The 18,817-nt window shown below is 37.6% G+C and overlaps 1 protein-coding gene across 1 annotated transcript; it reads left to right on the top strand.

Moving 5' to 3' along the window:
* Positions 1-8,711: 8,711 nt before the first annotated feature.
* fads2 (fatty acid desaturase 2) lies at positions 8,712-18,624 on the top strand. The gene is made up of 13 exons (XM_084733393.1): positions 8,712-8,954; positions 9,556-9,838; positions 12,587-12,697; positions 13,051-13,248; positions 13,344-13,445; positions 13,851-13,976; positions 15,132-15,192; positions 15,284-15,360; positions 15,537-15,634; positions 16,431-16,527; positions 16,619-16,698; positions 17,725-17,850; positions 18,113-18,624. The coding sequence occupies exons 2-13, from the start codon at positions 9,599-9,601 to the stop codon at positions 18,162-18,164; spliced, it is 1,368 nt and encodes a 455-aa protein (XP_084589519.1). The 5' UTR covers positions 8,712-8,954; positions 9,556-9,598; the 3' UTR covers positions 18,165-18,624.
* The last annotated feature ends 193 nt before the right edge of the window (positions 18,625-18,817 follow it).

Here is an 18,817-nt window from a genome sequence, read left to right on the forward strand (position 1 = left end):
TGGAAATATTACTGATGATATACGGTTTTCCATGGTTTTGTGTTAAAAAATATAAACAAAAATCACAAGTCTATTAGTAAGCATTATTCACTTTCTCTTCAATTAACTTACTACAATTACAATTAAAAAAAATAACTTAACAGGGTTTCTAAAACTCAAACATTTAAGTTTATCTAAATAAGAAAAGTAAATTACCTCAACAAAACATTATTAGTCGGTCGGCCAATACTTCAGAGTTTGAGTTGGGCTCTGAATTAAAAATTCCATTGAAGTAAGTTGCCTTGAAATGTTGCTTTTTCTCAACTTTTTTGTTTTAACAGTGAAACAGCATCATGATCTGGGTCAGTTAACACTCCTGCAGCCATGTTTGTCGGTCAGGTGTCAGCTTGTCCCTTCATCAGAAAACACCAGCAGAAAATATCTAACAAACTGTGGAGTAATAGTAATGATAGTAGTAGTAGTAGTAATAGTAATAGTAGTAGTAATAGTAGTAATAATAGTAATAGTGCTGCTGGTAGTCGAGGCCAACAAAGTAGAGCTGAATTTTGAGCTGAAATTGAATTCTGGCAGTCCTTACCCTTGAACTCCCTCCAGGCTGTTAACAGACAGATAACTGGCAGCTCCGAGGTCACCTGTCCACGTGGTCCAGCCTCTCTGTCAGAACAGGAGAAAAGTGCCACTTTAGGACACTAAATAGTCAGTTTTGTGTCCCTCTGTCTGCCGGGTGTCGGTGGATATCAGCCCACAGTGCGCAGCAGCTCGGTGACCTGGCCGGCGGCAAAGAAAACACAGTTAATGGAAGTCAGTCCACTAGTTAATGCAGCTGCTCCCCATTAGAGGCCGAGGTCCGCCGCAGTTATAATCCGCTGCTGCCGCTGGAGGAAGAAGAAATGAACATTTTTGAGAAGCTGCGGCTGAGTGACAGTCACTCTGCTCCGGATGTTGGCCGCTTCTCTCCATCAGTGAGAAGGTTTACATTCATCTGCTGCCTCCCTCCTCTCTACACCCGCCCTCCTGCCTCTGTAACAGGAACAGAGGGCATCACATCACATGGTCAGTGTGTGTGTGTGTGTGTGTGTGTGTGTGTGTGTGTGTGTGTGTGTGTGTGTGTGTGTGTGTGTGTGCGTGTTAAAAGTTGTTTAGCCTACTAAAAGACAAAACTTTCTCTCCCATTGCTCGCGGTGTTAAAAAGTTATTTTAAAGTTTTTTGGTTTTTTTTAAACTTGCAGGATCAAACATAAACATTTAACCTTTTTGTGATTTATTTATTTATTTACTTCTAAATAATATCTGGTTGCACTTTGCAGTTGTGTTGCCAATGATTTGTTTGTTTGATTGGTTAATTAAGAAACAAGTGAGGAACGAATCAGGAATGACTGGAAGATCCTATATTAATTAATCAACAAGTAATAATTAGTTCATGATTATTTGTGAATCGATAATGCTGAGTAACTACTCAGTACTATGTATCTAATCTCATGTCACTATATCAACATAGTGCATTACTTGATCCTACTATTATTATCTCATATATGCATGTACTGTATATGTATAAAGCTTAGATTGATTTTTTCCATCTAACTAGTTTTTTTTTTACGTTTTGTTTGTTTTGTCAGAATGCATATGACATGCTGTCTTTTTTCCTTTGCTTTTTGCTATTGTCATGTTGTCCTACTGTCTGTCTGTTGTATCCTTCTTTCTATCTGTTATCTCTGTTAAGTCACTGTCTAATGTACAGTGCTGTAATGTCTGCACTAATATAAAAAAAAAAGAAAAGAAAGTTTTAAGTCCTCACTAGTCAAATAAGGCAGACAACTAAAAGTACACTGGTGTAAAGTAGGCCTACGTCTACTTTATATTGTGTACAGTTTGAGGTACTTCAACTTTATTTACTATATTTATTTTACAGTTACTTTGCCGTTTTAATATACAAGTCAGTTTCTAATATATGATTATCTTACAGATTAAACTGTAGGCTGTATAAAATAATCAGAATCCCCACATCAGAATCACAAAGCTCATTGGAAGATACATAGAAGTGGATGGGAAACAGAGGTTCTCCCACCTGTTTTGTATTTTATTCCTGCCACGTGTCATTATTGAATGTTTTATGTTTGTTCTCCATATCATGTGCGATAAAAATCCTTAAAAGATACAGAGGAAGCCACCTCAGCAACATACAACAGTGACACACTGCATAAACGTTAAGACATTATGAATGCTTTCATTTCAATATGATAATATATTGATAAAATGTTTTGCTGATGATTTTTGCACGCATTTACTGAAGTATCATTATGAATGCAGGACTTTTAATGTTGTATTACTACTGTTAGTTACAGTTACTTATGAGTCTGAATACTTCTCCCACTACTGTAAATACATAATCATGATACACTGTAAAAGTCCAGTAATCAACACACAGTCTCCTTGACAGTCCAAAGATGGTAACTGCAGGGCTGGTTTGTATCAAACACAACAGACGTGAGCTTCAGCAGGTTTTTATAGACCAGTTAAAAAGCTGTGACGACAGTCTTCATGTGACTTTCTGCTTTGACACTGAACAGACAGGAAAATAACAAATATAACATGTAAACTGCTTCCAACCTTCACTTTGTCCAACCTGAGACCAGTGCAGTAATTACTTGTGCAGAGGATGGGCATTGTTTAATCTATTTTTATAGTTTTATTGTGGCACTTTATTGATTGTTAAGTTCTTGTTCTGTAAGGAGTCATCAGATAAATATGACGAAGTTAAAGTCTCGCCAAATGCTAATAACCAAGTAAACTTTTTACTTACTTCACTCTCAACCTCAGATAGCTGTTCAGATTGAAATGAATGTGACACCACTAAATATATTCATACACTGTGGCCCAAAATAGCTGCAAAATTTGGATGAGCCCAGAGCAAGTTTTAAGTAAAAGGGCAACAGCAGTTACAGCACAAACTAACTTTAACCAGCGGAGGAATATTCACATCCGCTCCTACTTAACAACACTGTAAAAACTCTCCATTATAACTGCATGACAACAGTGGGGAATAAGAGGTTGAATGTAAGTAAGTACACCTACTCAGGTACTGCATTAAAGTACAGTGTTCAGGTACTCTACTTCTATCATTTAGTACTTTGCACTTCAGTTCCACTACATTTCTTAATTTTTACTAGACTACTACCCAAGAGTCGCACACCGTTATTAAAATACTAAACTTTTTATAGTTCAATTTGTACAAATTGTGAATATTTTACTAAGTCCCAGGTGGAGGAATGTGACATTGTGATACATGCAAAGACTAGTCGTAGTGGTTTATTTTGTGTTGTGTTTAAACTCGCAATCTCTAGACTGCAGGGTGGTTTTCTGTTTTCGCTGTTCTGATTGCATACAAAAGGAAACTCTGTAAAAACGCTAACACATATGGTGGTGTGATCTTTATGCTTAATTTTGCTCAAATTAAATTTTAAAAAGTAAGCAATGTATCACCTTGCTTGCAGAAATGCAAGACATTGAATCGTATCACCTGTATCATGATACGTATCACAACATTCTTTCCACCACACAGCCCTCCATTTTACTCCACTACATTTATTTAGATGTTAATATAAGTGTGGCAGAATAAGATTTTAGAGAAAAAGCATATAATCAATTTTTAAAATATAATGTATTATTAAAGTCCATGACCACCTTGACCAATTACAACATTACAGTGTTGTTTACAAATTAATGAATTGGTAATAATGATCCAATAGTGCAGCAATAAAAATATATTAATAATATAACACTGACCTGCCTGAGTGCTTCTGCTAATTAAGTGCATTTGAGCATTTAAGTGCTACTTTCTTTTTTTTTAACAAATATTAATTTTCCTATGTACAGTCAAATATCATGACATGCATTGTTCCATATTCTTGACCCAAGCACCAACTGTAGGTGAACCAGTTTTCTTCCAGTTAAAAGCAATCACACGTTTTGCCTGCAGTATAGCAAAGTCAATAAATGCATATTCTTTGATTCTCAGCTTGAGATCTGTTGGACGCAGGTGTGGCATTATCATTTTGGAGTTTAACGGAAAGTTCACCGGTAAAATTGTTGTAATTTTATCAAACACCTCCTTCTGGAACAAGTGTTGGGTACATTTGACAGGGGCTGTATAGGTCCTCATCAACCAGTTGTATTGGAGCAGCTTTAAGTTAGTGTTAAGTTAGCCTCCTTACAGACTGTGCTCCAATCTTCATTGGAAATGTCCTCTTTTAAGTCGGTCCTCCATGCATCAAGTTTAGGTCTTGTGAGACCAAGATGCAAGCCAGCTCTATATTAATGAGAACAGAGCATTACTATTACAATTTGTAGTAATAAATTCTTCCAAAGATGACAGTGGAGGAATTACAAATCAATGGTTCTGCATAGAGGATATGAAACGCTTATTAGGGATGTTGTGTATTAAAGATATTTCCTCAAAAGTCATTAGAATCTCTTCCTTATAGAGGTCAGAGGTTAAGTGGTACCTACTACTTATGTAGTTTTACTTGCTCCATTGCTTAATACAGGAAGTTTCACCTGTAATGCAGTATTTCTACATTGTGATTATTGCTATTTTTACTTGAGCAAATGATCTGAATACTTCTTTTTTCATTTGAATTGTATTATAGATTTTAACAGGCACACAAGAATGACAGTAAGACAATACAAGGATGTGGTTGTTATACAGACAAGAGAAGCTTACAGTGTGAAATTATATATTTTTATTATTATTGCATGTGATTTTATTTAATACTTCTTGTCTTCATAGAAACAAATACAAGCACAAAATCTTATTTTTAAAAAACACATCTGCTTTGTTCCAACACACAGAGTTCAAAATAAACTTTTTTGTCCACTGGACAAATGTTCGAATTTTACCAGTCACTAAGATCTGAATACTTCTGACACTGTGTAGTACTGGCAGCAATATGTATTTACATATTTAAGGTCATTGTAGATAAATATCACTTCTAAAATCATGAAAGCATTAATGAGTATTATTGGTTCAGGTGCAGGTGGTGCTTAGACTGAAACTACATGATGTCCTGATATTTACTGTAAAAATGTTTCCATCTGACCTGCAGAAGAGTGGAAAGTTTCCCAAAATGAAAATATTCAAACTACCAATACATGAAAATTCTCTTAAATATATTTGGTTACCCCCCACCTGTGATTTTATTGAGTGCTTGACAATAGCAGACAGGTTTTCTGACTGACAGCCTGTTTTGTTGGATGTGATACTGAAGAAAAGCCTGGAAAAGCTGCTGGGGTCAGATGTGCAGCGCTTCTGTCAGACTGATGAGCTGTGGCAGAAGAAGCGGACAAACAGGGAGACAGGCCGCACGCTGCTTGAGGATAATCCTGTCTGATATGCTGAGGACCAAAAGAGCTGATTTGCAAATTTCTGCATCGCATTGAAACGACCCTGAAATGACACAATGGACTGTAAGCAGCAGACAGACAGACAGAGACCTCAGGCACTGAATGGATGTGACTGCTGAGGTGAACGTGTTGAATGCAGATGAAGCAGTGTATGACCCTGCTGGTCATGGGAAACATATGGAAAGACCAGCTAACAAAGTCTAAAAGAAAACTCAAACAGATGTCGACATTAATGGTCCCTTTTCATCATCTACCAAGAGCAGCTCATTAATAATGAAATATCACATTTGGGTCATTGTTGCATATATTTTTGGATGCAACACAAGAGTGTAATGATGATATCTGCTGTTGCATCCTCAGGGTTAAACAAGGACAAGAAAGGTGTCTGAGTAAAAGAAAACATCTGCACCATCTGCTGGTGGAGGAGAGAACTGCAAAACTATAATGCCTCTCTGTTCATGAATATTATGTTGTTAATGATAAGATAGTAACATGTCATACTGAACTTACCAGTCCCCTTATTTTTGTTTTTAATTAAATGACAACAGTCTCAAAATTAAGTTCTGTAACTGCTGTAGAGCTGCAATGACCAATCAATTATTAATTGATTATTAAATTAGACCAACTATTTACTACTACTACCACTACTACTACTACTACTACTCATAATAATAATATTAATAATAATAATAATAATAATAATAATAATAATAATAATAACTTAATTTATGTAGCACCTTTAAATACAGAGTCAGCTTTCTTTAGATACACGTAGGGGGCGCTCCAAGGAAAAAAGTTTGGGAACCACTGGTCTAGTCTGTCTAATATGAATAAGTAAAAAAGAATGAAATAAGACAACATCACATAATGTCTAATAAATAAGTGCAAATAAAAAGAATAAGATTAAAACATTTTAAAATAAAATAAAATATTTTTTATAATTAATTAATTGCTTTAAGTGTTTTTTGAGGAAAATGTTCAAAATTCTCTCATTACAGCTTCTTAAATTTGAATATTTTCGGGTTTCTTTACCTTCTATGGCAGATAACTGAATATCTTTGGGTTGTGGACAAAACAAGACATTTGAGGACGTTACCTCAGGCTTTGGGAAACAGTGACGGCATTTTTCACCATTTTCTGATATTTTATAGATCAAACAACTATTAATTGATTAATCAAGAAACTAATTAACCAATTAATTGACTATGAAAACAATTTTTATTTGCAGCCCTACAATGCTGACTCTATGCTGTAAAATACAAATAAGACTCTTATAAATATCCTCAAAGTTATGTTTTAAAATTGGCCATTACAGGAACATATTTTGTGAAAAGAGTAAATATTTCCCTTTTTCTTGCAAAATATGCACGGATATTTAACAGTTAGATCTGGTATATATTAATCTGATATATATGAATATATTATATGAACACGTGTTTTGGCTTTTACCTCTCACCAATATGTTCACATTTTTGATTATGTTATGTTACTGTAAAAAAAAAAAATAGAAAAAAAAGATGAAAACTTCCAATGGGGAGGAATATTTTTTATAAGTTCTGTACATGGACTCAGATGGACTTTGGTGGTATACTTGATAAAACGTGATACAGTGACTCCTACAGCCCTGAACCTGTAATTTGTGTCTGCCTAAACATATTAACTAAATTATACATGAAGAATACTGAGTTTGATTGCGTGATGGCTTTCAAATTTGTACTTTTAAACCAATGACAATATCTAGGAATTTACCTTTCTTTTTTGCAGCTTCATGTCTTACTTACAAATATAAACAGAGTTTCTTGCATCTACATGGAAACATCATCAATCAGCTTAAGGAAATTAAGACGCTGTGGCCACAGTCAAAAAAGTGGCCTCACCTCACCTGGTATGCAACACACCTGGCTGCTTTGTCCCTCCTGTATGAACACAGTCCCATTACAGGTGACTGCCTCCCAGTGTTCAAAAAGTGTATTACACCTAAATAAATATAAAGACAAGCACATGGATAAGGGGCTTTGCAAGGGGGGTATGGATGATCCAGAGAGAAATACAGAGTGAAACAAAGTTGAAAGAATATGATTTATGTTCAACAAACAAGAGTTTGCTGATGCTAACCTTTATTTCACTCAGATTGTGGATGAGCCCTGTGATGAAAACATGGATACCCTTCCAGCAGAAAGAAAGATGATAAAGTGCCCTCTGTGGTGCTTTTCTATTGGAGAAAACATGACAGTGTCCTCTAAGGTGCATTCCAGTGCAGACAACACAATGAAGTATCTTTTAGGGTGCACACACACGGTCACACCACACACACACACCCAGTTCAGATGGTGTGCACATGCATGAAAACATGGCTCCAAGCTAAGGATCTACAGTGAAGATTTAGGCTAAAAACATGGTGTAAATTCTGTCTTCCAAGTCAACCTGCCATGTCAGGACTTCAGAAGACTTGGAGAACACCAGACGAGCAGTATTGAGGCATTTTATGTGTTTTTCTCTGTTTTATTTTCCTTTTGGTTACCATCCGCTTCAATTTATGATGCTGTTTTATGGACTGAAACACTAAATCTGACCTTCAAACAGCATAAAGTTGAATAGATAATGGCGCCACATCCTGTTGGACTTAATCTTTGCTTCATGGCACCGCTTGTTCTTTCCTAGCTAGATCCTTGCTTGTGTTGTATCAGCTCTCAAATGTACGTCACTTTGGATAAAAGCATCTGCTAAATGAAACTCGAAGACTGTAAGATTGTAAGATTGTAATTTCTGGGTGAATTATCCCTTTAAGAATTTAGGCACTTGTATTTTACCTGGGTATTTCCATTTTATGCTACTTTATGCTTACTCCACTACATTTTTTAACAAAATGAGTTACTATTACTTTTCAGATTCAGTTTATATATGATGTATTATTGTGGTTTAAAGTTAAAGGCAGTATATAAAGCAGTTAAAACTAGCCATTGCCAGCTGCAACATTAAAGTGATGTACATTAATGCATCAATAATTCATTAATTAATTCATCAATAATGCAGTACTATCATATGTTTTAGTCTGAAATTGGCCATTGTGCATAAGGAGTCGGTTACTTTAATTTTTTTAACATTAGGTAGGTTATTTTGATGTAGATTCTGAATGCAGAGTCTTTTGTACACGTGCTGCACTTCTTTAACCTCTCACAGTGTGTAATGGAGGAAAGTGTAGCAGCGACGTGCTCCCTGTGGCAGACTGTTTCCGTCTGAGCGCACAGACAGACAGTCAGTCAGTCGGCTCTGCTCTGTAATATTCAGATGAGCTGTTTATTGAGCCTATTGCACATCAGCCAGTGGTCCAGGATATACTGTACGCCGATTGGCCCAGAAACCCTCGAATGATCGGCTCGGAATTTGTACTGAATGAGTGGGTGAATGAGTGCGTGAACATATTGGGAAAGACAGAGGATGAATTTGGGGATGTTCACGGTTTAAAATGGATGTGGACGGAACGGGAGCGCACAAAGTGAGCCGGAGTGTTAATGTGACTGAAAGCCGAGGAGAGTAGCCAAAATCTGGAGACTGTAAGTCTGAATTATTCCTCATCATTTTTCATGCAGCGGGCCTGTAGGCTGGACATGCCTGCCACCCGCTATCTGCGATCAATGTTGAATTAATCGATTCTCAGGCGATAAACGATATTCAATAGGCTGATAGTGGTTTAATATGTCTGCTTTGTGTCCTATTTCTACACATTAACCGCATGGACGGCGACTTACTGCACACACGCGTTGCTACATCTGTAATTGAACTGTCTAAAACGCTCATATGGGCTAAATATAGATTATTTCCCGATTTTAATAATCTGATAATGTTCACATGGCCTTTACATGCGCGCTTAATGTCGATCTAGACAAATGATGCCAACTCCATACGTGAAAACCCGCCCTGCTTGAGCAAACAGCCTCCTGCTTGTCGGATTTCATCATGAATTATTAGTGAAGATGTTGCTCTGCTCTTTGTCTGACTTTACTTGTGTTTCAATCAGCTGGGTGGTTAAAGTAAAGAGAGCAACAGGTTAAAAACCTCCTCCTCCGTGGCTGCAGCGGACTGTCAGAGGCGTGTCAGACGAAGCGGATTCACATCCAGGTGTCAAACTTTGTGACTGTCTGACTGGATCCCCAGTGTGCAGGTGGTGGATCCAGGCCAGAGACACGCAGCAGTGAGGATGGGTGGTGGAGGCCAGCTGACGGAGCCAGGAGAACCAGGAGAGCCGGGCAGCAGGAGAGCTGCTGCTGCTGCTGCTGCTGGTGGTGCTGTTTACACCTGGGAGGAAGTGCAGAGCCACTGCAGCAGGAATGATCAGTGGCTGGTCATCAATCGAAAGGTTTACAACGTCACTCAGTGGGCCAAAAGACACCCAGGAGGGTTTCGGGTCATCAGCCACTATGCTGGAGAGGACGCCACGGTAATATCATTCTTAAATTATTATATCATTGACACGTTTCCTGCAAATATAACTGAATTTTGTTGTTGTGGTGTCTACTTTTACTCAAGTACTGCACTTAAGTACAATTTTGAGGTACTTTATGTGAGTATTTCCATCCCATGCTCCTTGATACTTCTACTCCAGTGATGTGTTTTATTCAACTACAGGCACTTTTAAAGGAATACTTCACCCAAAACTGAAAATTCAGACATTATATACTCACTCTCATTTTTAATTTTTATTTTTTAATCCACAAAACACTGCTTGAGTTTCCCAGGAAAACAGCGCTGCAGAATCTCTAAAACAATTTGAGTGAACGATGACCAGTTTTCAAAAGAAAGAAAAAAAAACAGAAAAAACATGAAATGCTTCTATACTGCTCGCCTGATGCACTCCAAGACTCTTAAAGTCCCGACATACCAAGTTGACTTGAAAGACATAATTTACATCATGTTTTTAGCCTAAATCGTCACTACAGATCCTTCACTTGGAGCCACGTTCACCTTGCATGCATTTCCAAGTTCCAGACATCTCTGTGGTTGTGGTGACTGACTTTTTTTGATGATTGCTGTAATTTTGTTTATGTGGTCATCTCTGCTGATATCTGTAAAATTACAACAGAGGAAATCAGAAAGTGCTATATCAACAAAAACACCAGTACACTATTCACCCAGGATTTCACACCAGCTCTGCCTTCAGTCTCTGTCAGTGATCTAGTTAACAGTTTCAGCTCCAACGTTATGAAAGTTATTGACACCATTGCTCCCATGAAGGTCAAAGAGTTTCTCTGGTAAGAAAAAAGGAGGAATGCCACACTGGTAAAGTTCAAAAAAGAGAATATAGAAAAACAGAATGCAGGTGGCAAAAAATAAACTCCAGGTTCATTATGACATCTATAAGGAGAGACTTCACACCTATAACTTGGAGCTAAATGGAGCAACAAAAATAACAATAATGCACTGACCTTATTTACTGTTGTTGACAGAATGACAAACCCATCAGCGTCAGTCCCTCCTGAACTGTTGTCCCCCAAAGCATGCAATGACTTTGATAATTTTTTTAAAGACAAGACAAACAGTCTGCAAAGTCAACACAATAGCTATTTCACCTGTGCCTCATAAGACCACTCTGGTTAATTTGGCACTTTTTTCCCCACCTCTTAGATTATTCAGCTTTGACAGACATCGTCAAAAACCTTGGGCCCACTGCCTGCTGCCTTGACACTCTGCCTACAAGCTTCTGTAAATATGTTTTTAACTGTACAGCATCAGATATACTACAGATCGTCAACAGGTCTCTGCAGTGAGGCCTTTTTCCAACGGCCCTGAAGACCACAGATATTAAACCTTGTTTAAAAAAGTCTAATCTGAATGCCTTAGTAATAAATAACTAAGGGCCATATCAAACCTACCTTTTTTAGGAAAGATCATTGAAAAGATTGTTTTGCAGCAGCTTGATCCCTTCTTGGTTCAAAACAATTTCTTTAATGCCTTTCAGTCTGGATTTTGGGCAAACCACAGCACAGAGACTGCACTTGTAAAGGTTTTAAATGACATTCATCTGAGCAGTGATGCATCATAGATTTTGACACAGCTGACCGTAAGATACTACTTAACAGACTAGAAAAGTGGGTGGGACTTTCTGGCACTGTGCTAAATTGGTATAAATCTTATTTACAATACAGGGAATACTTTGTGTCAATTGGCAATTATGAATCTGTGCGAACAAAATTCAAATGTTTAGTACCTCAAGGGTCCATTCTCGGGCCTCTCCTGTTCAACATCTACATGCTCACTCCCGCTCAGACTATAAAAAATATAATAATGTCTCCAATCATACTTATGTTCATGACACGCAGCTCTATGCAACAGTGTCACTACATGACTGCAGTCCCCTACATCTGCTAAATAAGTGCATTGAAGAATTAAGATTAAAGTCAGTCCTCACCTTGAATCCATGACACTAAAATCTCCAAATCAAGCCAGATATCTTGATGTGGTTCTGGACTCAGACTTAAATTTCAACAGTCACATAAAGATAGTTGCTAAATCAACCTACTACCGCCTTAAAAATATATCAAGAATTAAAAGATTTCTGTCTGAACAAGATACAGAAGAACTTATTCATGCTTGTCTTCACAGGTCTGAGTACAAAATCAATCAGACAGCTGCAGCTCGTCCAGAACGCTGCTGTCAGCGTCCTCATCGACACTAAGAAAGTGGAGCACATTACACCACTGCTTAAATCACTGCACTGGTGTCAATGGATAGAGGATAGTGGTCTCGGGCCTAAATATATCTCTGATTTGCTTGTACGTTATGAAGCACTCAGACCCCTCAGATCATCTTGAACAGATTTACTCAGGACCAAAAAGTGAGGAAGCCTTTAGTTTCTATGCTCCTCACCTGTAGAACAAACTTCCTGAATACCTGAGGTCGGCTGAAACTGTCAACTCATTAGAAACAGGCCTTAAAACGTTACTGTTTAGAGCAGGTTTCCGGTGAAGTAGATACATAACTTCTTGTTGAGATAATCTGTAGCTGTTGTTTTTATATTTGCTTGCTTTTGCTTTTGTTTTTATGTTTTTAAATGCAGTTTCTGTTATGTTTTAACTATGTATTGGCTTGCTTTTAGCCTTTGAGTTTATGATCTCAACTGCAATTTTACTGATACATAAGTATTTTTTTTTTTACTGCACTAACAGGATTTCTCATCTCTGTATTCCAGGAGGCGTTCACTGCTTTTCATCCAGATTTAAAGTTTGCGCAAAAGTTTCTGAAGCCTTTGATGATTGGAGAGCTGGCAGCGACGGAGCCTAGCCAGGACCGGAACAAAAATGTGAGCTCCATTTCAGATTCTTCAAATAAAATCTCACATTATTAATGTAGCGGCTTTTGTCTCTTTAGTGTCAGTGTGACAGGAAGAACACCGTATACAGAAACACCTGAGGAAAAGGAGTAGGTCAAAGCCATTTACAGATCTGTTTTGTTATTCATGAGTCTGACAGTGTTCAGGCACATCGGAGGTTCTGGACACTCATGTTTCATTAGCTGTTAAATAACTCAAACTGCCTTAATGCCTTCTTGTTCTGTTCTGTAGCAAAAACCTTCTCAAATGCTACTAGATCACACATTTCTGTCGGTGCATCATCTTTTGAGCTTCACAGAACGTGTCTTGTTCTCTGCTCTCAGGCAGCGATCATACGGGATTTCCACACTTTGCGAAATCAGGTGGAGCGTGAGGGTCTGTTTGAAGCTCGGCCTCTGTTTTTCTGCCTCCACCTGGGTCACATCCTGCTGCTGGAGGCCCTCGCCTGGCTCATCATCTGGCTTTGGGGAACCAGCTGGACGCTGACGTTTCTGTGCTCCATCATGCTGGCAATTGCTCAGGTAACTCGAATATCATCTTGTCTGTACAAACTACAAGTCATATTCTGCTCCTAATGAATCTTAAAATGCTAACTTCTCCTCTTCTTCTCCTCCAGTCGCAGGCCGGATGGCTGCAGCACGACTTCGGCCACCTGTCTGTCTTCAAGAAGTCCAGCTGGAATCACATGCTGCACAAGTTTGTCATCGGCCATTTAAAGGTAATTTGTATTCTTGATTAGTTTAGTTCATTTAATTTAATTTAAAGGGCTGCATGCAATAACTCTGATCATTTACATGAAATGAGATTTAGCGAGACGCTAATTTCCATCTGTAGTTCTACACCTAACAAGCAGACATGATAAATAAAACTTAAAGTGCAATACAGAATACAATGAATGCACATGCCGTACATAATAAAAACAGTAGGTACACACTGCACAGAACAAAATACAATATGAGACACACAATAACTACCTTACAAAGTGACCAGGTTACCATACCATAATAGAAATAGTAAGCACACACTGTTTAGTGCAAGTACAATATGAAATGTGCAATCACTACATTGCATCTTTATTTTCAGAAAATCATACTCAGATAAAAAAAAATGTTTGTTTTCTTAGGGAGCTTCTGCCAACTGGTGGAACCATCGACATTTCCAGCATCACGCTAAACCCAACATCTTCAGTAAGGACCCCGATGTCAACATGTTGCACGTCTTTGTAGTCGGAACCACTCAACCAGTGGAGGCAAGTCACACGAAGCCGATATTTTCTTTCTTTTCTTAAAACAGCCCTGAAGCATCCAGTACGGTCTAATATTTAAAGGATAGTTTGTGGGGTTGTCTGAGGTACTTATCCATAGTCAGAGTACTGCTTCTAGTAGATGCCGGTCGACACGCCCCCAGTTTGGAGAACCAGAGTAGGAAGCTAAGTCATGAACTACTGTGGACAGGGTCAGCAACAAAACTTATTTTAGTCACCTAAAAATGTCCCACCTAAATAAAATCAATTTTTGATTTAAAGTGTACTTTGTATTTAGAATATTTTCACTGCTTTACCTTCCCATCAGACTGTCGTATCGCTCTCTCCAAATCCACCAGACTGATGGTGTGGGAGTTATTTTGCTACATGTTTTAATTTGATAAATAAGTGCAGTCTGTATTTTGTTTAGTAGTTCATGTAAATGGAGATAAATTTATACATAAATTCCACAATTTGTTAAGTTACAACGTCAATAGTAATTTGTTAAAAGGCAGTTAACCCAGTGTGACCAAGCCACGCGGTTTTCTTACCATAGGACTTTTGCTTATCAGGCAAACTTAACTTTGAATAATAGTGTGCAGAAGTTAAGCCTAATGCAGTTGATGAGCTTCAACTCCCCACAGACAGAAAAAACAGTAATTTTACCTCACAGAACATGGGAACTGCTGGACTACTGCTGCTTCAATAGATTGATTTGTTTGTGTTATTTTGTGACTTCAGGGAATCTGAACTAACCTTTTAAAACAGTCCCACAATAACACTAACCAAGAGGCAACAGTAGACCAGCAACTCCCGTGTTTTGAGAGATAAAATGACTGATTTTGCCCATGAGGTTTGGTTGGCTCAGAGAGAGCGATACTTAAATTATACAACGTTGGTTTTCCATTGGAAAAGGGTGTCTGACAGAAAGGTAAAGCAGTGAAAATATTTGTAATATAGTCTACACTTAACATGATATTGATTTTGTTGCTGACCCCTTCCACAGCAGGACATTACTTAGCTTCCTAAACCAGAACTCCTGCTCCTTCTTCTTCAAGCTTGGGGCACGTCGACCGCCATCTACTGTAGGTAAAACCCGAACTATTGATTTAATCTGTCACCAGATGCTGATTCTAACTCTGTTCTCCTCTCTGTTAACAGTACGGCATAAAAAAGATCAAATATATGCCGTATCACCACCAACACCAGTACTTCCTTCTGGGTATGTCTTTTTGTAGCAATTTTAAAAGAATGAGACTACAAAAAAAAAAAGAAAAACTTTACAGGAGTAATTGTTATCTTTTTCTCTTTAGTTGGACCACCGCTTCTTATTCCAGTTTACTTTCACATTCAGATTATACGAACCATGATTTCCCGCCACGACTGGGTGGTAAGATGCTGTCTTCAGATTTGCTGTTTGATATGTCAGATTATTATTAATATTTCAGCACTGAAGAAGAACAAACATTGCAGTGAAAATGTGGCAGAAGAGATGAATTTCTAGGAGACATAATTTTGATAACAAAAGTATTATATTAATCATGTTAACCTTCTTGTCTTGTGAAGGATCTGGCCTGGTCGATGTCTTACTACCTTCGCTACCTGTGCTGTTATGTGCCGCTGTACGGCCTGTTGGGCTCGGTGGCGCTCATCAGCTTCGTCAGGTAAATAACCTGAGAGAAAGTTACCTCAAAACTGTTTTTAGTAACACTTCAGAACAAGTAAAGCTGCAACAATTAGTTGCTTAACTGAGTAGTCGATCAAAAGAAAATAAGATTCAATAATTAGAATCTAATTTTCTTTTGTCATTTTCAAGCAAAAATGTCAAACATTTGCTGCTTCCAGCTTCTTAGATGTGAAGATTTGCTGATTTTCTTTGTCATATCTTTGTCATTTTTGAGTCCTTTGGTTTTAGACTGTTGGATGAAAGAAGCTATTTCATGGACTAAATAATGAATCAAATATCCGTGAAAATAATCAGCAGTTTGAATGATAACCCAACTCACATAACATATCTTGGATTATAATTAATGGATTGGCTGAGAGTTGTTTGTTGCATGCAGAGTTGCAGGATGCAGGCTTTCAACACTTTTTCTTTGTGATTAATTACAGTTTTTTCTCTAATCATGTGCACACATACCCTAAAACTACCCTAAACTACCCCAAAGTGTTTCACTAAACCTCACATTTTCTCACCAAAATGAAACTTATGCACTCATCAGAACAACATTTATCTTATTTTTACATTTATTCTACAAACTAACACACACTTACAATAATGGTGTGCTGCCTTCGAAAACCACACACACACACACCCACACACACACACACACACACACACACACACACACACACACACACACACACACATATCTCCAGTTCGAAACATATCCTACAGCACATGCCCTGAACACGACACTGACCTTTCTACAACTGGTGTTGTTTTGTTCTGAATGGCAGGTTTTTGGAGAGTCACTGGTTTGTTTGGGTGACTCAGATGAATCATCTGCCGATGGACATCGACCATGAGAAGCACCATGACTGGCTGACCATGCAGGTACCTGATTTATTATGAAACACTCTCCACTGTCACCTGTAGGTGCTGCTGATGGATTACTGTAACTCATCTGTATCATCCTCTGCTTTAGTTACAAGCCACCTGTAACATCGAGAAGTCCTTCTTCAATGACTGGTTCAGCGGACACCTCAACTTCCAAATTGAACACCAGTAAGTCAGTGATTGAGTTCAGCATTAAGGGTCCATCAGACATCTCTGACGGCTCCTGCAGTGCACAGCAATCACCATCAATTTTAATGTAGCCAAACTAATGCAATGTGTCCCTGCAGACAAAACTCCAACTGCGCAGCCAGACACTGCTCAAACATACTGAACTTTATTTTAAAGCCCACCAGAAAGCCAAACTTCTAAATTTTGGTGAAATGTATAAAATTATTTGAATATTTTACTCACTGTAAACATCATACAGAAAACAGTAAAGTATAGCTTAGTTGAAGAGTTGTATCATGCTGATGATATATTAAATATAACAGTGTGGAAGATGATTTTAACAACCCCAAAGCTACATTAAAGGTCCAATGTGTAAAATTTACAGCGGGTTATTGGCAGAATATGAAAATTAACATAGTTTCTTATTATTTATTACGAGTATGACATTCAAACTGACAAACTCAGCTAATCTGCTTCATCACATCAGGAACAATGCACAAAATCTCTCATGTGAAGCGTCTTTAAGGGGAAACAAAACAGAAAACTTCATGTGAGGGATTACATTTCTCATTCTTAAGTGCAATTAATAATTGCAATTCATATATTTGGAGAAATGTAATTGAGATTTTGTGCTTGTAGATCTGAGTAAATATGACCATATTCTGTTGCCTGTAAAAATGAAACCCTACAACTGCAATGAAATTATTTATTGAGAGTGAGGTGACTGAATTTTCATTGGTGGGTGAATTATCTAACTTTAATATCCAATAAGTGGTATATTGGTTTGCACTCAACATGTTAAAGTATTCTGTATGTACTATCAGTTACAAAAGAATAAACACATATCAGTCAGTGCAACAGACAGCGCAGACTGACCTGTTTAAACACTCCAATTAAAAAAGCATGATTGCAGGCATCCTTCACTACATTTGACTGAACTGCAAAGTAATTTAAAACCCAGTTTTTGACTTAAGGGATCCTGTAATGTCTGTTGTTGTTTCCCACCTGTTTGTTTTGTCTCTTAAGTTTGTTTCCCACGATGCCGCGTCACAACTACCACCTGGTGGCCCCGCTGGTCCACGCTCTGTGTGAGAAACACGGGATCCCTTACCAGGTGAAAACGATGTGGCAAGGCCTCGTTGATGTTATCAGGTAAGTCCACTCATAGCAGCAATATTTACTTAATGTAAGGATGACACATGTAGAGGTCAACAAAAGCCATAAGCAAGTAGTTTCTGGTCCAACAAGGCTGCAAACTATGAATTTTAAGTGCAACTGACAGAATAATGAGGGAACAGTTTGTGTAAACGTGCAGAAAAATTCTTACAAGTTTCACAGAATGCATATTTCTCGCTTTAAGTGTGATGGGGCACTTTTCTGATAGATAATTACTATTGATTAACTGATGTTTCAGGTCACTGAAAACCTCAGGGGACCTCTGGCTCGATGCATACCTCCACAAATGACCAGGTTTATTCTCGACACTGAACCTAAAAGGAGCTACGTTTTTCTCCTCTTCTGCATCATCCATTGATTGTATCTGTGTGGTTTTATAATCCAATTGACAGTGTGGGAATGATCTTTTCTTATTGTTGTTGTTATAGTTCAGTCTTTTTACATTCTGTGCAGGATTTCTAGTACTGGCAGGGTTTCCTCTACATTGCCTTACAGTATTTTCAACAACAGTGGTATGGTGTTATAAATACAATTGTGAAAACTGATTGTGAGTAATTTAAAGTGACGTTTTCTTCCTTTATTTATCATGTGATACAGTTTGAACAATAAAAAGATGACAATTAAGCAGACAAATCCTGGGTAACTGAGGATGAAAATGTTCTGCAGTTTAATTTTCTAAACTTCTTTACTTGCATTTCTTGTTCTGATCTTTCGGTATACAATAAAGAAACTGTTTTGACTGTTTCTCCACCTCTGGTATCATTATTATTATTATTATTATTATCCAAGAACACAAGAATTATGTCATATCAAATATTTATCAAGTTTATTTTTTTAATTTTAAACAGTGCATCCCATACTATTTACAACCCCCTGTGATGTTTTGTTAAAATCTTCATTTAATTATTCATATCAGAACAACATAATCTAATATATTTCTGTG

This window comes from Lutjanus erythropterus, chromosome 13 (genome assembly GCF_056507025.1).
Source record: "Lutjanus erythropterus isolate fLutEry1 chromosome 13, fLutEry1.hap2, whole genome shotgun sequence".
Taxonomy (NCBI): Eukaryota; Metazoa; Chordata; class Actinopteri; order Lutjaniformes; family Lutjanidae; genus Lutjanus; species Lutjanus erythropterus.